This window comes from Dendrobates tinctorius, unplaced genomic scaffold (assembly GCF_039654945.1).
Source record: "Dendrobates tinctorius isolate UK_male_01 unplaced genomic scaffold, ASM3965494v1 ptg000103l, whole genome shotgun sequence".
Classification (NCBI taxonomy): domain Eukaryota; kingdom Metazoa; phylum Chordata; class Amphibia; order Anura; family Dendrobatidae; genus Dendrobates; species Dendrobates tinctorius.
The window spans coordinates 12659748-12682626 of NW_027361771.1; the positions used below are offsets into that span (position 1 = coordinate 12659748).

General features: G+C 42.3%; 1 protein-coding gene across 2 annotated transcripts in view; it reads left to right on the top strand.

Moving 5' to 3' along the window:
• Positions 1–22879, top strand: part of SLC26A11 (solute carrier family 26 member 11) — an 80359-nt gene that overhangs the window by 42098 nt on the left and 15382 nt on the right. For both annotated transcript variants that reach the window (XM_073588088.1, XM_073588087.1), the window contains exons 7-16: positions 76–251; positions 535–607; positions 2358–2408; positions 3243–3303; positions 3378–3433; positions 5114–5254; positions 16515–16642; positions 16997–17096; positions 22462–22595; positions 22689–22758. In XM_073588088.1, coding sequence (XP_073444189.1) covers positions 76–251; positions 535–607; positions 2358–2408; positions 3243–3303; positions 3378–3433; positions 5114–5254; positions 16515–16642; positions 16997–17096; positions 22462–22595; positions 22689–22758 — 990 coding nt within the window. The remainder of the gene's footprint in view (positions 1–75; positions 252–534; positions 608–2357; positions 2409–3242; positions 3304–3377; positions 3434–5113; positions 5255–16514; positions 16643–16996; positions 17097–22461; positions 22596–22688; positions 22759–22879) is intronic.

Consider the following 22879-nt stretch of genomic DNA (forward strand, 5'->3'; position numbering starts at 1 on the left):
TATATCAGTGGAGAAGGCTGACCAGACGTCTGACCGTCGCTCTATCCAACAGTAATAAGTCTTCATATGTTACAGCTCGAAATGCAATTGTGGTCGTGGCTGCAGGTCTTGTGGCCTACTCATTCCATGTTATGGGTTTACATCCATTCATCCTAACTGGAAAGACTGCAGAAGGCCTCCCCCAGTTCCAGCTGCCTCCTTTCTCTGAGAAGACTGACAACCAGACCATCTCCTTCAGTGAAATGGTTCAGGTCCGTGAGACTTGATTTCTACATGTAGAAATGTCCTTAGGGCTGATTCATCAAAACGTTTTAGCCAGAATTCTGGTGTAAAACTGTTTTGAAATAGTTTTTGTAAAACTCCTAATTGCACAAAAGTTCTGTGCTTCTTTAGTCAAGAGTGGTGCACAAAACCCTAGCCTTGATGAATCAGGCTAATTTGTCCAAAATGTAATAATAATAGGAGTACATCATGTATTCTCAAGTTATATCTTACATGTATATAGTACACAATGATTGAGAATTTCTCTAACAGGATATCGGACCTGGACTTTTTATCATTCCGCTGATGGGATTATTGGAAAGTGTGGCCATCGCACGAGCATTCGGTAAGTATCATAGGATTTCCAATCAAAAAACTGTAAAAGGGAAACTGTATCAAAAATCTTATTGTAATTGGTTCAATGCATAACATCTTGCAAACACCATCTAACACTAAATATACAAAACTGCCTGAAAATCTAAAATATGTAGCACGAAATACATGAAATGGTCCTCCGGAACGAGCAACACTGCTTTTCGTACATCTAGTGGATAAGTATTCCCCAATATTGGTTCAGAATTCCTTAAAGGAGTTGTTCAGGACATAGCTTTTAGGCACATAGTTAAAAAATAAATAAATTATCAGGCAGGTAATTGTTAATAGAAGCAACTACCCTCCTCCTTTTCAAACTGGCACTGGCTCAGAGCGGTCACGGACCGCTCATGCCGGTGATTCAGCTGCTCTTTCAGGCTACTCTGTTGGCAGGGCAACACTGCCTCATGCTGATTGGACAGTTGGGCAGCAGAGTGTCAGCTGTCAGTCAGCATGACGTCAGCAGTCACACCGCATGAACAGAGTAGAACAGCAGGAGGAGTCTGTTACTGCTCTGTTCTGGTAGAGATCGGCGCCGGGCAGAACATGTTTTAGATTTTGGTAGCTGTTTTGTCTTGTTGATTAGAAGGCAAAGCTTTCAGCAACAGATAAAGTTTTAAAGAGGACCTTTCACTGGATTTTTTTCTTTAATAATTTAAATTGAGCATCTCCTCCCATTTGTGCTGCCCTATTGATTCTGGTACAGGTTTTCTTTAGTGATGAGCGAGTATACTCGTTACTCGAGATTTCCCGAGCATGCTCAGGTGATCTCCGAGTATTTGGATGTTCTCGGAGATTTAGTTTCTGTCGCCGTAGCTGCATGATTTGTGGCTGCTAGCCAGCCTGAATATATGTGGGGATTTCCTAACAGGCAATCCTCACATGTATTCAGGCTGTCTAGCAGCCACAAATCATGCAGCTACGGCGACAGAAACTAAATCTCCGAGAACATCCATATACTCGGAGATCACCTGAGCATGCTCGGGAAATCTCTAGTATCGAGTACACTCGCTCAACACTAGTTTAGTTTTCTTATTTTTTTGTGTTCCTTCATTCCAAAGTTATGTCCCTGGTAATTTTTTTTTTTTATGTATGCTTTGTTTATATAGCACCATCATATTCCGCAGCGTTGTACAGACATACCTGTCCCCATTAGGCTTCACAATCTAAATTCCCTACCTGTATGTCTTTCTATGTGTGTGTTTCCTGTCACACTCCAAACTGCCTGAATATGTTGTCCTTGGTGGGATTTGAACGCAGGACCCCATCGCTGCAAACAGTGCTAACCACTGAACCAACATGCTGCCCACAGAGAAGGTCTTTGGTATATGCCCAGTTCGTAGAAGTGAAAATTTGCGCCGTTATTACCAGACGGCATTATTCTGAAAAGCAATGGCACAAAGGAAAACCTAAAGCTGTTTCAGAATCAGTGGAATACTGGCTATTTGAGGAGATACTCAGTTTGAATAAAAATAAATACAGTGAAAGGTCCTCTTTGGCTGTGCGCATCACTATCTAGCAGAATTATTAGTACTTTCCTTCTGTTAGATAAGATGGGCTTCCCTCCTTCCTCTCTTCTATTTCTGTGTCGTCCTTTTATTGCTATTTTTTTGTATTGAAATAAATGAAACCAAATGAAAACTAAGACGTTTTATACTCCATGCGTATATATACATTTTTGTTGTTGTTTTTTTATCGCATTTATTCTTTTTCTGTTTGTGCAGCATCTCAGAATAGCTACAGAATCAACACAAACCAGGAGTTACTTGCAATAGGTAACCTCCAAAATTCATTGTGCTCATATACTGTATACTACATTCCAGTTATATAATAAAAGGTTGATGGGTGCAAGAGCGTTGTTTGGCCAAGCTAAAATAATGGAATTTGCTAATGTGTTATGATTCAGAAATCTGTTCTGATGTATTGGACCCCTGTCATGGCCCCAGAAATGCCTATTTCGTATGTATTCCAGCACGGGCAGAGAACTTATTAGCCTTCCCTTTGTGCTGGTAATATGTGTGAAGGAGCTGGCCTTGTGGCTGAGTTGATTAGCCAAGCCAGCCTCCTTCTTTATCTTGGCAGCTGCAGAGAAGAGGTCTGGCTTTGCTATTGAATTGAGCCATGCAGCCAGCCCTCTTTGTCACATCAATGACTGAGTGTGCCAGATACCCACCATCTCAGGTAGTGATAGTTTATTCTAATGATGCTCTGTTTTTGCCATGACTAGCGTTAAAGACATGCATGCATATTTAGAAAAGTTCCATAGGTTTATGAAAGTAGATCAGACTGAATTTTCTATATTTATTTTGTGAATCTAAGGACTAATACTCTAGTGCTGCCTATATGAAGCAGAAAACCTAAAAGTCATAGAACTTTTTAAGATTGCTACTTCCTATAGGTGGCACTAGAGTTCTAACCCTCTTCCTGTCTGAGGAGACAATTTGCACATTTCCCTGAGGAGCATTGGAACTTAAATGTCTCCTCACCTTGGCATGTCAGGCTTGACATGTCACTCTCAGAACGGAGAAATGTTACCCCGTGAATCTAACTAAATGTTTGGTTTATAACTACCTTCATTGCAATTGATATGAGTAAATTTTTCATTTTAGGAATGACAAATTTTTTAGGCTCCTTCCTCTCCGCGTATCCTGTAACAGGAAGCTTTGGGAGGTGAGAAAATCGTAAATGATTAAAAAGTCATCCTAAACAGATATTCCTCATCCTGATTTTGTTCTTGTATTTAGAACAGCACTTAATTCACAGACTGGAGCATGTACCCCCGCAGGTGGCATCCTCACAGGTGAGCGCACGCAACGCAAGAACCCATGTCTCATGAAATGTACTTTTTAGCTACATATGCTATTAGGTAGGACTTTCTGTGAGGCTGAAATAAGTGGGTAAAAATCTGCGCTGCCAATGGTCCAGAAAGGAGTAAGAAGAGACTGGAATAGTTGACGTGCGGTTTTATTTGTCAACGCGTTTCGAAGTAAAACCTACTGTCAGGAACTCCGCACTGCCCTTGCTCACTGAGCCAGTGCGCGTGTCCTGAGTAAGACAACCTGTGCTCAGAGATACCTGTGGAGCGGGCAGCAGCAGAGAAGATGCGTGCTTCAGACCAACAGGACCTGAAGCATGTGACTGCTGGGGGCGTGGCCTAAACTCCCGAGAGCTAGGAGCTGCAGGAAAACTCCTAGAATGGTAACTACGGAACAAAGTTACTAATTGGCATAGACAGGGAAATAAACCAGATTGGGCCGGGGTCAAAGCATGAGATAGCACGACAATTACCAAAGGGTAAGACAGAACGGATAGTCAAGATGTAGCCAAGAAGTCAGAAACCAGAGAAGCAGATATACAGTACAGAATCAACAGGCAAACTCACAACGGGGGACAGAACCTGATCAGAACCATATAAGCAAACTATAAGATAACGAACAGGCACACAGGGGTCACCACACTCGGCCAAAGGCAAAAGTATAACGGACAGAGATTGGAGTATCTCAGGGCAATAAAAAGCTCTGCCTGAACCAAAGAGAGGCCACAATAATTAACCCCAGGTGTGCAGGTCAAAGACTGCACTGAGCTCAAGACGTTAACCCCTGATGTGCAGGTCAAAACCTGCACTGGGATCATGACACCTACTTCTTCATCATGATAAACCACAATGATAAACTAGCATTTTCTGAGTTCATAGAGGAGCTTTTTAAGGCTAAAAGAGTTTCCAAAAAGGAGTCTGTGCATGTTTTTTTTCCTCCCTTGACTGTATTTGCAACTGTAATTAATTTCTGACTTATAGGGAACCTTCCTGTTTAGTAAGAGTATCTGATCTGCAGGCAGGATGTTATAGAGCTGTTGGAGCCGATCAGACTCGTATACTGTACATTGTTGTGGCAAAAGTAAGCCTTGTTTTTTATGGAAATCCCTGATGTTTGTATACATATGAGCCCGGAGAGTGGTCCTACCCAGTGATTGCTACTCTGCTCTGTATGACTTAATGAAGAGATAACTGTCAGTCACTGAGTAGGACCGCCACTGGACTCGCATGTATACAGCAGCAGGGAAGTCAATACATTAAAAGTTCTACTGAATCTCTTCCAACAAACCTATGTATAAGTCTGCTCAGCTTCTCCTCTATACCATCACGTCCACAGATCAGACAGGTTCCTTTTTAAGTCGAATTCACACAAACCTGTAAAGGTTCGGCCATGTTACTCCTGGATTTGTTTGCACTCTGTGTGCACTTCACTTATTCCAGTTTTGGCATTTCCCAAGATTTAAGTCATCTGACTCTGGACCCTATGGCCAGGTTCTTGTCATTGCGGAAGCAGCCTGAAAAGCTTTTTTACCATCCATCAATAGTGTAATCAGCGATTACACTTGAATATAAATGAATAAACCTTATATTATAGAAATGAATGCAAAAAGATAAACTTGTAGAGCTGATACCCAGCGTGTTATGACCTGTCCCTTGTCTTTACAGGGCTGCTAGTCTTGTTTTCCCTTGGATACCTCACTCCTCTGTTCTTCTACATTCCCAAAGCTGCTCTCGCTGCAGTTATCATCTGTGCTGTTGCTCCAATGTTTGACCTGACGATATGCAAAACCTTGTGGAAAGTTAAAAGTAAGTAATTAAAAGAAAAACGTACAGGGCAGCCACCTAACAGTAGACTGTTTTCTCTATCCTAGAGGAGAGCTGTTAGGCAGTGATATTTCTCTCAGTTGGTGCTCTGATTAGATATTCATCTGTGTGGGCTTCTGACAGGTTACTGACCACTCACTGACCTGCCCCCTATTTTACATACTGCATATAATAGTGCTGGCTTTGAAAAAAAAAAAAATTAACTTCAGCAAAATGGCGCCGCACATACGCAGTAGCATCTATCGCCTATTCACGTGAAGCAGAGTTCGGGAACAACTAGCTCCACTCACTGTTTACTTCCTAATAACGGCTGATCGGCCAGGTGTCAGATCCCCTCCTATCTGGTATTGATGATCTAGATCAGGGGTTGGCAATTAATTTTACCAAGGGGCCACATGAGGAACTGGGACAGTTGTGGATGGAGACAGCTAACATAGAAAAAATTACAAAATACTCATACCACAAGATATGGCCTTCCCAAAACCCTGTCTGATGACAAATGCACATATAGCAGGATGCAGCGGGCCTCCACTAATAAAGGCAAGGGGCAGCACAGGTGCAAACTACTGATGAAAACAACCACCCCACACCTACCAGACCATGGAGGGGTTGGCTGCGTAGTAGAAAAAATGCACACAGATAAGGCTTGCATAGGACGTCAGTCACACATATAAGTGTGATGCAAAGTGTCTGGCTTGCAGCCTATTAATGACGCCCATAGTATTATCAGGCGGGCTGCTACAGCACTATAATATGCAACACACAGTGACAGACGCCCCAATAGACCAAGCCAACAGAGGCCCAGCTGCATCCTGCAAAAACTGATCTGATAAGTGCAAAAAATTAATGCATACAATGACTACATTAAATGAGGTATTGGTTAGTATTTTGGCCAAAATAGATTAAGCCCGCAAGCTGCGTCACGGCTCCTCATATTTGCGAGTCCTAACACTAATCTCAAAACTGCTAACATAGAAAAAATTCAGTTGTAGATGGCCAAACCAATTAGTTGAACTTACTTCAGCTCAATATTTTATTGTTTTTGAAAATACTGTTTTAACCCCTTAACCACCGCCAGATATACCTTTTAACACAGGCAATTAAGGGTACTTATGCCTCAACACTGCTTTTTAACCGCCCTGAGAAATAAGGGTATAGCGCCCCCCAGAGTTGGAATTTCTCCAGGGTCTCTGCTACCGGGGGTCGGTTTTTACAGACTCTAGTGTTGCAGTCGCCGTTATTAGCGGAATAACAGTGACCGCAAAATAATGAAAAAAAAAAAGATTTCCCATTTAATTTCTCTCACCTCTAATGTGATCATACATCAAAGAAGAGAGAAGTGAGTTCCCCCGATCCCTCCCCCTGTACCTGCGGTGTCCCTGCATCGCCCCGTTAAGGCCCCCTGCTGCCAGCATCTTCTTCCTGGAACAAAATGGCGGGTGCATATGGCCTGCACACGGCAACAATAGAAAATTTTTCCTATTGGTTCATTTTGATCACTGTGATAGACCCTATCACAGTGATCAAAATAAAAAAAATAGTAAATCAAACCCCCTTAGTTAGGTAAAAATAATAGAATAAAAAAATTTATTTATTTCTATTTTTCCATTAGGGTTAGGGATGGGCTAAAGTTAGGGTTGTGGTTATGGTTGGGATTACTGTAAAGCTAAGTGCACACGTAGCAGAAAATTTCTGCTTGAAAACCTGACTCCCTTCCCAGAAACCGCACCTAGTTTTGATGCGTTTTTGATGCGTTTTTTTCCGCAGCTGTTTCTAAACGCATGGAAGAAGCCAAAACCGTGGAAAAATCCGCAAAATTAATGAGCATGCTGCGTTTTTTACCGCGATGCGGTTTTTTCGCGGTAAAAAACGCATCAATGTGTACAAAAAGTGCAAAATGCATAGAAATGACTGAGCAGCTTATTTTTAGCAGTTTTATAGCGGTTTTATCGTGAAAACCGCGGTAAAAACCGCTAAAAAAACGCTGTGTGTGAACACAGCCTTAGAGTTGAGTGAATATCTTCGGTTCCCCGCTAATTTCGCAAGCTTATAGCACTTGCCGAACAAGCTACAATGGGATCCCGGCTTCCTGGATCGCGCCTGCTGAACAGCTTATCGCCGCTGCATGTGTCGTGGCTGTGTCAGTCACATCACATGCATGGAGAGCCTGTATGTTAGCTTACCGAATAAGCGAGGAGCCAAACATATTCGCACAACTCTAAATACGGTTAGGGTTGGGATTAGGGTTAGGGGTGTGTTGGGGTTAGGGTTGAAGTTAGAATTGGGGGGTTCCACTGTCTAGGTACATCAGGGGGGTCTCCAAACACGACATGGCGCCACCATTGATTCCAGACAATGTTGCATTCAAAAAGTCAAACCGTTCGCCCTCCCTTCTGAGCCCTGCCATGTGCCCAAACAGTGGCTTTCCCCCACATATGGGTTATTGGTATACTCATGAGAAATTGCACAACAAATTTTGTCCTCGATTTTCTCCTGATACCCTTGTGAAAATAAAAAAAAAAAAATTGGTTTACAAAGTAAATTTTTTTGTGAAAAAAGTAAAATGTTCATTTTTTCCTTCAAAATTGCTTTAGTTCTCGTGAAGCAACTGAAGGGTTAATAAACTTCTGTGTGTGGTTTTGAGTACCTTGAGGGGTGCAGTTTTTAGAATGTTGTCACCTTTGGGTAGTTTCTGTTATATTGACCCTCCAAGCTCACTTCATATGTGAGGTGGTCCCTAAAAAAATGTAAATTTTGTTGGAAAAATGAGAAATCGCTGGTCAACTTTTAACCATTATAACATCCTAACAAAAAATTATGTTTCCAAAATTGTGCTGATGTAAAGTAAACATGTGGGAAATGTTATTTATTAACTATTTTGTTTGGCATATCTCTGTGATTTAATGGCACAACAATTAAAATTTGAAAATTGCAAAAGTTTCCAAATTTTTGCCAAATTTCCGGGTTTTTTTCATAAATAAACGCCAGTTATATTGAAGAAATTTTACCACTAACATGAAGTACAATATGTCACGAGAAAACATTCTTAGAATCAGTGGGATATGTTGAAACGTTCTAGAGCTATAACTTCATAAAGTGACAGTGGTCAGAATTGTAAAAATTGGCTTGGTTATTAAGTACCAAATTGGCGCTGTCACTAAGGGGTTAAGTAGATGTATATACGGGTAAGAATACAGGTTACAATAAGCTTTATAGTAAAATGTACTAGAATCCAAACATTACCTACAAACATGAGTAGCAACTTCCATATATTTAGAAAGTTTTTAACAAATCTTTATTGAACAAAAGTCATAAATAAATTAAAATTTAAATTGAGGATTCACAATTCTGCAGTCACATATTGTCTGCAGACTTGTAACCAAGGCCGGACACCTTCTTTCATGATGTTTCCAGTTATAAGTTTCTAGCATTTATTCTCCAGCGCTGGATTAAAATAATAAAATATAATGTTACTCACACCAAATTTAGCTCTACCATTTCACCACTGCACTGATCTCTAATTACTGGCTGCAGCAGTGACAGCCCAACTACAGCTCACGTCACTGCTGCTGCTAATCCCAAAGCTCAGCAGCACATGCTGTCTACATTGAGCGGAGTCACTGAGCTCATTGGCTGTGGAGGTGATGTCTGCTGCACTCGTCCCGTCACCACTGCACTGATCTCTATATATTGGCTGCAGTAGTGACAGCCCAACTACAGCTCACATCACTGCTGCTGCTAATCCCAAAGCTCAGCAGCACATGCTGTCTACATGGAGCGGAGTCGCTGAGCTCATTGGCTGTGGAGGTGATGTCTGCTGCACTCGTCCCGTCACCACTGCACTGATCTCTATATATTGGCTGCAGTAGTGACAGCCCAACTACAGCTCACGTCACTGCTGCTGCTAATCCCAAAGCTCAGCAGCACATGCTGTCTACATTGAGCGGAGTCACTGAGCTCATTGGCTGTGGAGGTGATGTCTGCTGCACTCGTCCCGTCACCACTGCACTGATCTCTATATATTGGCTGCAGTAGTGACAGCCCAACTACAGCTCACGTCACTGCTGCTGCTAATCCCAAAGCTCAGCAGCACATGCTGTCTACATGGAGCGGAGTCGCTGAGCTCATTGGCTGTGGAGGTGATGTCTGCTGCACTCGTCCCGTCACCACTGCACTGATCTCTATATATTGGCTGCAGTAGTGACAGCCCAACTACAGCTCACGTCACTGCTGCTGCTAATCCCAAAGCTCAGCAGCACATGCTGTCTACATGGAGCGGAGTCGCTGAGCTCATTGGCTGTGGAGGTGATGTCTGCTGCACTCGTCCCATCACCACTGCACTGATCTATATATATTGGCTGCAGTAGTGACAGCCCAACTACAGCTCACGTCACTGCTGCTGCCAATCACAGAAATCAGCAGCACATGCTGTCTACATGGAGCGGAGTCACTGAGCTCATTGGCTGTGAAGGTGATGTCTGCTGCACTCGTCCCGTAACCACTGCCGTCAGCCACCAGAGACCATAGCAGAGGCAGAGAGGTAGCCATGGGATCGGGGAGGGTGCATAACATCTGATTTTATTATTGTAACCCACTACTGGCTATTAGAGGCCAAAAACTCAATTGGAAAATATAATGAAACTAGCTGAAGAGCCCGGCGCTGCCCGGGCATAGTAACTAACTACGGTTAGTTATAACAAATTATAATGATTATATATATATATATATATATATATATATATATATATATATATATATATATATATATATATATATAAAGCTGAATGTAGAGCCCCGCCCATTCCGCATAGCCACATTCACTATAATATCCCACATCATCCCGTCAGCCAGAGCTACCGGACTACTACCCATAATATCCCACATCATCACGTCAGCCAGAGCCACTGGACTACTACCACTAATATCCAACATCATCCCGTCAGCCTGGAGTCAGAACCAAAACGCTGAGTGGATTTGCCCTGACTTCCATACCAATGATCCCTTTAATAGACGCCTTGGGTGAGAATCAGAGCGCTGAGGGATTTACCCTAACTTCCATACCGGAGATCCCTTTAAGAGAGGCCTGGGGTTAGTACCAAAGCGCAGAGTGGACTTTCCCTCACTTCCGTACTGAGGATCGCTTTAAGAGGGGACTTGGGTCAGAACCAGAGCGCTGAGTGGATTTGCCCTAACTTCCATACTGGGGATCCCTTTAAGAGAGCCTGGGATCAGAACCAGAGCACTGAGTGGATTTGCCCTGACTTGCATACCAATGATCCCTTTAATAGAACCCTGGGATCAGAATCAGAGCGCCGAGGGATTTGCCCTAACTTCCATACAGGAGATCCCTTTAAGAGCCTGGGGTCAGAACCAGAGCATTTGTAGGCAATTGCCCTGACTTCCATACCGGGGATCCCTTTAAGAGAGGCCTGGGGTCAGAATTAAAGCGCTGAATGGATTTGCCCTGACTTCCATACCGGAGATCCCTTTAAGAAGGGCCTGGGGTCAGTACCAAAGCACAGAGTGGATTTGCCCTAAATTCCATACCAATGATCCCTTTAAGAGACCCTAGGGTCAGAACCACATAGCTGAGTGGAACTGTCCTAACTTCCATACTGGGGATCCCTTTAAGAGAAACCTGGGGTCAAAACCGAAGCGCTGGATGGATTTTCCCTGACTTCCATACCAATGATCCCTTTAAGAGGGAAGATGTGCCTACGGGATGGAGGATGTGTGATGGGTATATGGGCATGGGAGGGGGGATTCTTTTCTGTCATGTGCTCTCTCTTCCTTTCAGGGGGGCAGACAGTGGCTGGGAGCTTATGTTCCTGGTGATGCTAGATTTCTCCCACCATGTCAGTGTCTGCTGAGTTGTTGTCAAGTGGGAAAACTGTTGGTCATAGCAACCAATCACGGCTCAGCTTCTTTTAACCAGCTCTGGTGAAGAGATGCTTAGTGATTGTTTGCAAAGAAAACTGTTGCTCATAGCAACCAATCACAGCTTTTGAACAACTCTGGTGAAATGAAAGATGCTTGGTGATTGGTTGATGACACACACATTCATTTTTATATATAGAGAGGATAACGCACACTTCTACTTCCTTCACTGGCACTTTTCTTCCACTCTGAGCCCCGTGTACCCATGTCATTGTCACATGAAGGCTGCCGTTATCCGCAGCCACAAGAGACACATGGTTGAGAGCATCTGAATGACGCCGGTGTATTTTTTTTCTCGTTATTTTATGCAGCTGTTTAATGACATATAGGGGCGTTTAACAGTATTGAGGTTATCCACAGTGAGCCCGAACTGTTTGGCTGCACCCTTTACAATTTTGTCAGCGCAGACATCTACCCTGACAGAATATTGATCAGCTGCAGCCATGTCACATTACCCGCCACCAACAGCAGTGCCAGCATTGCTAGAACAGTGTCACTGCTGGAGGGGAGGATTCATTGTTTCCATTTTAACTAGGAACCTAAAATGATTATGGGAACCTTTCATGCCAGATAATGCTATTTACTTGCAGGTATGGGGTTAATATGCAGGTAAATAGTTTTAGGCTATTGCCGACGATTTGGACATAGTAGCACATGTCTGCTGCGTCCAAAGTGCTGCCATCTATAGAACACAGGTGAATCCACATGTGATCACTGAACTGTGTGGATTCATCGCGTGCAATACATTCTATTGATGTAATTTCTGTTTAGGAGGCTCTCGTCTCCGCGAGACAAATTGACATATTGCGTTCCTGAATGATGCACCACATGTCAGTGTCAGCGTGTGATCCACGGGTGTCTGTGGACGCATAGTAAACGTGGGATTTCTTGAAATCCCCTCCACTATGCTGTAACATGTGGCTGCTGCGATTTTGACGCTGCACACGTACGCAGTGTTCAACCCGCAGCTATTACTGATTGCCTGCACATACCCTTAGAAAGCCAATCAGCTGCTACACTGACAACCCAGCAACCGGGAAGAAATATACTTTATTCCTACCGGCAGCATCTGACATTCAGTCAGAGACGTGGCTTCAGTCACTGCTCAGTACATGATGAGCGGCAGATGGAAGCAGTACAGCCAGGTGTACACTGATGCACTGTAAAGCGAGCTGTCAAAGTATCGGGACATGCTTCCAGCCGCCGCTCACTATGTACGGAGCGCTGACTGTAGCCGTGTCTCAGCCTGAGACTGCCGGGAGGATTAAAGTTCATTTCTTCCCATAGCTGAGCTTTCACTGCGGCTGCACAGCTGTAGAACACTACTAACCTGCAGATTAAACCTGTATCTTCAGGAAAATAGCGTTTACACATTATGACTGTCATTTCTATACCTGTGCCTCATTTAAAGGGGTTATTGAGGCTTGGGGATCAAGTCTGCAGTTACTTTATGTAACGGCAGATTTGTAAATCCTGACGATGTGCAGTGTGTGCATTGTCAGACTTCTCTGTGAGCAGGCAGTTGTGTGACCGCAATACGTGATTTGCATTCCTCCGACCACACTTTGGCTAGACGTGTCCGTGCCCATCTAGTTGAAATGTGGCCGGGAGTGCGCAAATCACATACTTGCGGTCACACAACTGCCTGCTCGCTCCTGGAGAATTGCGCACACAGCGCTATTTGAGGATTCACATGTAGAATTTTGTATCGCACAGAGTGACTACAGACTTTAATCCCAACTCTGGACAACCCCTTTAACTTGTAATAAAAGATATAGGGCCTCATGCACATGTTGATCCGTGCATTCTACATGTCACATGTATGAAGCCCAATATCTTGCTCTGTTCTTACCTGGGACATGCCATTTAATAAAGCTACATATTTTTGTAGTGGGGGTGTACTGTAGCTGGTGTGCTTACTGTGACAAGTCAGGACTCGGAGAAAGAGTCCAGGGCAGCGTGCTGTGGTCACCTGACCTGCATCTCTACACAGGTCAGTTGACCACAGCAATGTTCAGGACCTTGAACAGCACTGCCTGCCTCTCTGCCTCCTCTCCACCCCCTCCGAATTCTCATGCTGGCCACACCGTGGCCTCTCCACCTCCTCTCTGCCCTCCTCAGACTGCTCACTACCAGAGTTGAGCAATTTTGTTCGGATTCGGTTCCGAATATGATGTGCAGCGAATATTGTTTTTGCAATATTCGTTGAACACAGCCGAACGACATTCGAGTCAATGGGAGTAGAAACTACCGAATATGTTTGCAACCGATCATCAAACATACATTTGGCACAAATAGGGTACCGATATGGCATGAATATGGCAAATTCAGATTTGGCAACCGAATACGAATAAATTCGCTCAACTCTACTTACTTACACACTACCTGCCCTGCACGATCCGGAGAGCTGTGACTGCTAGAGCATTCATTCTAGTCTGTTTGCCTGTCCGCGGGCCGGAGTCGGTCCGGTAAATGTCCTGGGTATGGGGCTATGACGTGGCATCCACCGCTTCTGATTCGCATGAATTATGATACCAGCATATCAAGTATCATAAAAGGATAAGATAGGATTCCCAATGAAACCATTCCGCAGTCACTTTATTAGCTGTCTCTTGTGTATGGGCTATCTGGGATTCCATCCGGTGAACTCTAGCCACCTCCCCAAACCATTCCTCTAGCGAAGGCTGTTCTAAGGACTTCCAGTGCCGTGGAATGACTACCATAGTGGCCTGAAGAAGGTGCCTCAATAACAATTTCTTGAAAGAATTCTTAGGCTTGGGAAACACAAATAGTAGAATTGCTTCCGGGTTCTTAGGGATTGACACCCCATCATTTCTTTAATCGCTTTAAGAACACCTTCCCAGAAGACCACGCACATCCACCATATATGCAACATCGAACCCACATGGGCCCCACATCAACAGTACAAGTTGGATACTCCTGGGAACCATTTATGTAAGACCAAAGGAACACTATACCATCTAGATACCATTTTATAACTAGTTTCCTGAGCTTTAGTGCCTATGTTAGATTTATGAGAGCGTTGAAAACATTTATACCATTGTTCTCTTGTAAAGGTTTGATGGAGCTCCCTTTCCCACGCCTTACAATAAGGGGGAAGCATATCCGGATCACTGTCTAATAGAAGCTTATAGATATGGGAGATTGCATGCAGAGGATTAGTGGGAGCCATACATAGGGATTCAAACTAAGAAAGGGCGCACCCATTCTAAATTATTGGCAAATGTAGAGAAAAAATGCCCTACTTGAATATATTCAAAAGAATATCTCACTTTCTGTGGACAATTACCTAGAATAGCTGAGAGGGGAAGCGATACACCCTCAGGGGCCACATGATAAAGACGCAAGGGTTTTTCCTTGGAGCTACACAGAAAAAGGCTTGAGGAGACACCGAATGGGAATTTTGGATTATCTGTTATTGGGGATAACAGTCCTAATGGGTCAATTAGAATTTCATTTATACTGGGAATGTGGACAGTTTTGAGTGTTTGTCCAAGACTAAATGGAATAGGGGTGTTATTTCAGGCCAAAATAGGCCAAGTCCATGGTAGAGTGGAAACTGAGGTATGACAAGACTCACAGGCCATGCGTACCCACAGTTTAGATTCTCTACAGTGCAGAATATCTAAGATTCTTGCATGGGCGGATATCAGATAATATTTTCGGCAGTCCGGCAAACTTATACCCCGCAAATCCTTTGGAAGCACCAAAACAATACTACACCAACCAAACAAATTGACTGAATTTACATTGGACCCTCATCCAGAAAGAGGATGGGATATTTATTGGGATAGTTTGTAGTAAATACAAAAGTCTACGCAATACAGTCATTTTGAGGATGTTATCCCGGCCACACCAGGAGAATGCTCCACGGTTCCAGGAATTAAGATCCCCTTCCTATCTGGGAAAAAGTCGACCAGAGTTCAAGTCAAACAGTTCTGATAACTACGCCGAAATAATGGTGCCCAAGTAATTGATATGATTATTTGAGGGCCATTTAAATGGAAAATTAGATTTCAGGACATTCACTATTTGCAAGGGTAGGGAGATATTCATGGCTTCAGATTTTTCGAGATTGATCTTAAAATTGGACCAACTACTAAAACGTGCCAGCTCAGACAGACAGGAAAGGAAGCGAGGTATGATGATCTGTTAAATAAACTAGCAGGTGTCAGATTCCCTTTTAAACCCCTGCTTTATCCAGTTTGATGGGTAGTGATGCAGTGCTGTATTACAAAACCATGCCGTGATTGGCTGCTAACTGCTTTATCCAGTTTATTGGGTAGTGATGCAGTGCTGTATTACAAAACCATGCCGTGATTGGCTGCTATGATCATGTGACATGATGTTTCAATAATAAATAAAGCTAAGGTTGCACTCCATTGTACTAAAGCAAATCAGTGTGTGATAAATGAAGTGTGAATAGCATAATGGATTTAAAAAATGAAAAAACACATGAGATGCTTAGCACAAGATTTGGCCAAAAAATTGTGAGCCCATCCACCAATGTCAAGGTAATCTCATAATCATATGGGTTCCTAACCTGATTGTTCACATTAGGCAATCAGGTTAGGGACCCATCTGATTATGAGATTACCTTGACATTGGTGGGTGGGCTCACAATTTTTGGCAAAATCTTGTGCTAAGTATCTCATGTGTTTTTTTGTTTTTTTTTCACTTTTTAAAGCCATTATACTATTCACACTTCATTTATCACACACTGATTTGCTTTAGTACAATGAAGTGCAACCTTAGCTTTATTTATTATGTTCGTTATTTTTGGTATGCACTAGTTCAGACTAGCTTTTTGTTCAATCAGTTTTCCACTATTATTATGATGTCTCAATAGACGTGACATCACTCACCAATGTCTGTGCAGCAGTGGGCTATGCCACTGAATAAAATTATTTTTTTAAACCGTGAGCAGATATTAAAAAATTTTTTTCCTGCTTCGTAAAAACGTTTTTGATCACAAAAAAACCCTTTTAAGGTCTTGTACACATGGCGGAACAGTGTACAGGAGACTTGGCTGCACGTAGGAGTCCCTGTGGCTCTATAGTATGGAGGTTTGTTGTGCCATCATATAGTTCACTTTACGGCTCTATGGTCTAAGGCAAGATAGAATGAATTGTGTTCGACACCATATTTTCTGTTCTACTCATGTGTGACATAAGTAGCGTGCAGTGACAGTAGGGCCCTTAGGAGTCTCTGGGTGCTGTGTTATAGCCCGGGTGTTGTATAGAGGTGTATTTTAACATGCTGCTTTCTTTTCTTTTCTTTTCAGAAATTGACTTGGTTCCTTTCCTGGTAACCTTCTTTCTTTCCTTCTGGGAAATCCAGTATGGGATCCTTCTTGGTATCCTTGTTTCACTGATCATCCTTTGCTTTTCCATTGCAAGACCTAAGATCAAGGTAAAACGTAAGATTATAAGTGATATAAATACATGTCTTCACTCTGAAGGGGTTTCAAGATCACTGCTTGCACCCATTTAATAGGAGCATTCATTTTTTACTTTGTACATATCTTTCTGAGAAGACCCAGCCGTGACAACTGAATTGGAGTCAGTCCTGTCCCCACATGTTCTTCACATAATCAGTACAAATTTCTACTCCTTTTAGAAGCAAGTAATGAAGGTTTTTGTTTTAGGACAAGCAGAGATCTTGAAGAACCCATGCGTGAATAAAAACAAAAGTCTGTCGCAATAGTTTGCTGAAAGTGGAATACCTCTTTTAGAATTTTTTCTCACTGTGCTTTTTCCTTCCTAGGTAATCGATCCAAATGGCCTAACCCTGATGATCATGAGTGGTCTTAGTTTTCCAGCTGTGGAATATTTACGAGACACGATTCACGATAAAACATGTACAGGTAAATGAAGTTAGTTCATGTAGCATTCTTATTGGGGCAACTCTATGGAAGGGTTATTTGGCCAAATTCGGGCACAGTTTGGGAATCAGTGAGAATTCTGTGAAGCATTTTGACTGCACACCATAATCTCAAATAATCTGAATTTCTCGCTATCTTGTTAGGACATCTGATGAGTGTCCTCACATTCATTATTTCACGTCTGGATCAGTGGTGACACTTATCTGAGCTACTCGTATGTGGCTTCTCCACAAATGAATCCCCTTCTAACCATAATATGGTCAACGTCAAGCTCTGAACACCTATATACAAGTTGCACAAACAATCCCCCTACCCAGAATTTACTGTCGCTTGTTTCTGCAAAGTGTGCGCCCCACTACATTTGGTGGCGTTGCTGTCATTTGCAACCTTTTGGTCACAGTTGTGGTTAGTAGAACAGCTTTGAGGAACCACGTTGTCTAACTAGCAATGCTGCAAAGGTAATTCATTATCACTGGTGGATATTGAAAAGGTTGTCCACTGCTTGGACAACCCCTTATTAAACACTAAAACAGTTACTCCCCTCCCATACCAGCGCTGTTTCAGCAATGTTGGTGCTTGGTCTGTGAAGGCTGTAGTGCTCATGTGGCATACCAGTCAGCAGCCAATAATGGGCTGCATTTCTCTAGCATCCTTTGGATGTCCAAGGTTCATCTGAATGATGTGTTGGGGAACAAAACCGATTAGCAATTGTTGATTGGCTGCAGTGTTCACATAGCGCCGTAGCAGTGTCACACAATCCGTCAGAGTCTAAGGGCCCACAGCATTGGAAAGGCATTAGTGTGGGAGGTGAGTATTGACATGGATGGAATTAATTTACTCTTTCAATGATTTTACTACCTTCTATTTTTAAGTAAAAGTAAAATAGTTCCTGTCCCCTTCTGCTTTACCATCATGCCACCTTAATTATTTTGTTCTTTCATCATGTGACCACTGGAGACAATGTAGAGGTCTTATGTTGACAATACTTGCATGCTTTTAGTACAAATTTTAACAAATAGATTTGTTTACCCTTTATTTCATATGTAAGACCCTAGTTTTGCCCTTTCGTTAACCCTAACGTGGGTGTGTCTAAGACTGAAAGCTTGTGATGCCCACTGTGGACAAGGACTGATGTCAGTTACCAGTCGTATTCTGCTTAGGAGACAAGGCTCCAGTATCTTTCTGTGAGCACTTTTACATGTATGTAGTAGAAAAAAGTTAGTAAAGAATTATAAAATGTTAGAGTTTGGAGGGATCTCCAGGGTCATCGTGTCCAACCCCCTGCTCAAAGCAGGATTCATTAAACCATCTCAGACAGATGTTTGAAGACCTCCATTGAAGAAGAACTTGCCACCTCTCGTGGCAGCCTGTTCCACTCATTGATCACCCTCACTGTCAGAAAGTTTTTTCTAATATCTATTCTGTAACTTCTCTCTTTCAGTTTCATTCCATTGTTTCTCTTGTTTCCATCTGCAAATTAGAATTAGGATGATTCCTCTACACTATCACATCTCTTCAGTTATTTGTAGACAGCTATTAAGTCTCCTCTTAGCCTTTTTTTTTGCAAGCTAAACATTCTCAGATCCTTCAGCCTTTCCTTGTAGGACATATTTTGCAGTCCACAGACCATCCTGGTAGCTCTCTTCTGTACTTGCTTCAGTTTTTCAATGTATTTTTTAAAATTTGGTGCCCAGATGAGACCTGACCAAGGAGGAGTAGAGGGTGGTAATTACTTCATGTGAAGTAGACTCTGTGCTTCTCCTAGAACTTTGTTTGCCTTTTTTGCTGCTGCATTACATTGACTCGTGCAGTCTGTGATCTATTAATATACCCAGGTCTTTTTCACATATGCTGTTGCTTGGTTTAATTCCTCCCAGATGTAATTTTTATTTTTCTTGCCTAGTCATTTCTGTTACTCACTGCCCATTGTTCAAGCTTATCTAGATCCTTCTGAATCCTTTCTGTATCTTCTCTAGTGTTAGTTATTCCTCCTAGCTTTACATTGTCTGCAAATTTGATTAGTTTACCTTCAGTTCCATTATCTAGATCATTTATTAAATTGTTGAACAACACTGGGGCCAGGACAGAACCTTGTGGTACCCCACTTGAAACACTCTTCCAATTGGATGTGCAACCATTTATTACCACTCTTTGAGTACGATCACTGAGCCAGTTATGAATCCACCTAACGGTAGCCTTGTCAATCCATTACTTGGTCATTTTTTTTCAATGAGGATAGTATGAGATAGTTTATCAAATGCTTTGCTATAGTCGAGTATATTATATCTACTGCATTCCTCTGATCCACCCAGTGATTCCATCTTGAAAACAGGAAATCCATCATGGAATCAGGAAATTAGATTAGTCTGCCATGACTTGTTTGCTACAAACCCATGGTGGCTCTGGTTAATTACTGTATTCTTATGCAATACTTACATACATGCTGTTTAATTTGTTCAAAGATCTTCCCTGATATAGAAGTAAGGCTCACTGACCTGTAATTTCCTGGCTCAGTCTTCTTTCCCTTTTAAAAGATGGGGACAACATTTTCCCTTCTTCAGTCTTCTGGGACTTCTGTGCTCCATGATTTTTCAAAGATTCTAGCTAGTGGTTCTGCAATTTCCTCTGCTAACTTTTAGAGTACTCGAGGAAGTAATTCATCTGGACCAAGAGATATATATTTATTTAAATTAGCTAAGTGTTCCCTGACCATCTCTCGGTTTATCGATGTGGATTATTTTATTCCTTCGATGGCACAGTGAAGATCAGTTGATGTTACAATTGCTTGCTACAGAACACAGATGCAAAATAGGAATTTAACCTCTTCCCGACCGCCCACAGTAGGTAAACGTTGGCGCTTGCTGGGCTTTGTGCAGCACCGACGTTTATCTACTGTCGGCGGTTTTGTGCCCCCCGGGACCCCCACATACCTTACAACGCAGGGATCCCAGTGCACAATGCATGCTGGGACCCCCAACGTCATCGAGACCTGATTGGTTCAGGTCCTGATGACGTCAGCGTCACAGCAGCCAATGGGAGCGATCGCTGGGAAAGCTGCTTGTTTCCCGGCGATCTCATTCATTGTAACGCGGCTTCTCCTCTGATCTAACACTGACAGATGATCAGAGGTGAAGCAGCGTTACTGTGTGACTAGATCGCTGCCTGGCACAGCTGATCGCTGCCTGGCACAGCTGTGCCAGGCAGCGATCTTGTCACACAGTAACGCTGCTTCTCCTCTGATCATCTGTCATTGTGAGATTAGAGGAGAAGTCGCGTTATTATGTGCCGGGCAGCGATCTTGTCACATAGTAACGCTGCTTCACCTCTGATCATCTGTCAGTGTGAGATCAGAGGAGAAGTGGCGTTACTATGAGTCAGATCGCAGGGCAGCGATCTTGTCACAAAAATAAAAAAAATGTAAAGAAAAAAAAAAGCAGGTACACAGGTTAGGGTTAGGGCTAGGGTTAGGGCTAGGGCTGGGATTAAGGTTATGGGTGTGTTGGTGTTAGGTTTTTGGTTAGGGTTATGGTTAGGGCTGAGATTCGGGTTAGGGGTGTGTTGGGGTTAGGGTTGGAATTAGAATTGGGGGTTTCCACTGTTTAGGTACATCAGGGGCTCTGTAAATGCAATATGACGCCCGCAGACCATTCCATCAAAGTCTGCATTCCAGAACGTCACTACTTCCCTTCCGAGCCCCACCAGCGTACTCAGGACAAATTGGACAACAACTCTTAGGGTCCAATTTCTCCTGTTACCCTTGTGAAAATAAAAATTGGGGGCTAAAAGATCATTTTTGTGGAAAAAAAATGATTATTTTATTTTCACGCCTCTACATTTTAAACTTTACTGAAACACTTGGGGGTTCAAAGTGCTCACCACACATCTAGATAAGTTCCTTGGGGGGCCTAGTTTCCAAAATGGGGTCACTTGTGGGGGATTTCCACTATTTAGGTACATCAGGGGCTCTCCAAATGCAACATGGCATCCGATCTCAATTCCAGCCAATTCTGCATTGAAAAAGTCAAACGGCACTCCTTCCGTTCTGAGCTCTGCCGTGTGCTCAAACAGTGGTTTAGCCCCACATACGGGGTATTGGCGTATTCGGGAGAAATTTCACAAAAAATTTTGTGGTTCATTTTCTCTTTTTACACTTGTGAAAATAAAAAAAAATGGTTTTGAAGTAAAATGTTTGTGAAAAAAAGTTAAATGTTTATTTTTTTCTTCCATATTCCATTCATTCATGTGAAGCACCTGAAGGGTTAATAAACTTCTTGAATGTGGTTTTGAGTACATGGAGAGGTGCAGTTTTTAGAATGGTGTCACTTTTGGGTATTTTCTGTCATATTGACCCCCCAAACTCACTTCAAATGTGAGGTGGTCCCTAAAAAAAAATGGTGTTGCAAATTTTGTTGTAAAAATGAGAAATCGCTGGTCAACTTTTAACCCTTATAACTTCCTAAAAAAAAAAAAATGTTTCCAAAATTGTGCAGATGTAAAGTAGACATGTGGGAAATGTTATTTATTAACTATTTTGTGCGATATCACTCTCTGATTTAAGGGCATAAAAATTAAAGTTTGAAAAGTGCAAAATTTTCTAAATTTTCGCCAAATTTTGATTTTTTTAACAAATAAGCGCAGATCATATCTAAAAAATTTTACCACCATCATGAAGTACAATATGTCATAAGAAAACAATGTCAGAATCAATAGGATCCGTTGAAGCGTTCTAGAGTTATGACCTCATAAAGTGACACTGGTCAGAATTGAAAAAATTGGCCCGGTCACGAAGGCAAAAACAGGCTCGGGTGCGAAGGGGTTAAAAGTTTGACCTTCTCAACATCATTTTTGAGCACTTCATAGAATCATAGAATCACTCTTTTCATCCTGTAAAAATCCTATAGCATCTTTGACTTTTCTTTTGCTTTTGACATAACTCAAAAATCCTTTTTACAGCTTTTGGTCTCCCTTGCAAGCCTTACTTAATCACTGGCTTTAGCTCTTTTAATGCTTGCCCTGCATTCCCTGCAAACAGCATTCTATTCTTTAGATAAGCCCCACTATTTCCATTTAATATACACTTTCTTATAAGCCTTCTCACATTGTCATGCCAGGCATGTCGCTCTCCACAAGGAAAAACGTTACCCCTTAGATCATAATAATATTCTACTCAAAAATACTGAAATGCTCACTGTTGTAAGTCAGTGTGATCCATGAGAATTAGTATAGAAGTGATCTGTCAAAGATGACATTGCTCCATTATAAACATGTTGTTATACCAAAACCTGACATTGATAGTCACTTTTTCTAAGACGCATTTATACATTTACATCTTTTTCCCTTTGTACAGATTCCTTGCCGCAGTCGGTAATCCTGGATTTTACCCATGTAAACGTACTGGATTACACTGTAGTGATTGGTTTACGTGAACTACAACAGGAGTTCCAGTCCCAAGGGAGATCTCTGCTATTTTCAGGATTGCAGGTATTTGTAGAGCAATGAAGAAGTTTATCATGTATTAATAGATTCAGTAGAACTTTGATTATAGTTATTAGATTTTCCTTTTCTATCTCGTAGCCTGATATCCATCAAATCTTATTGGCAGCAAGTTTGAAAGACTTTCAGCATCCGCAAGGCATGACCACAGGTAATGTTTGCTGTAAAGAATGTATGAGAACCCCGCGCTATTCATTAACTTCTTGAGATGTTCAATCATTTTTCTTTGCTTTGGATGGGCCTGGGCACCCGATATACCGTACTTGGTTCTG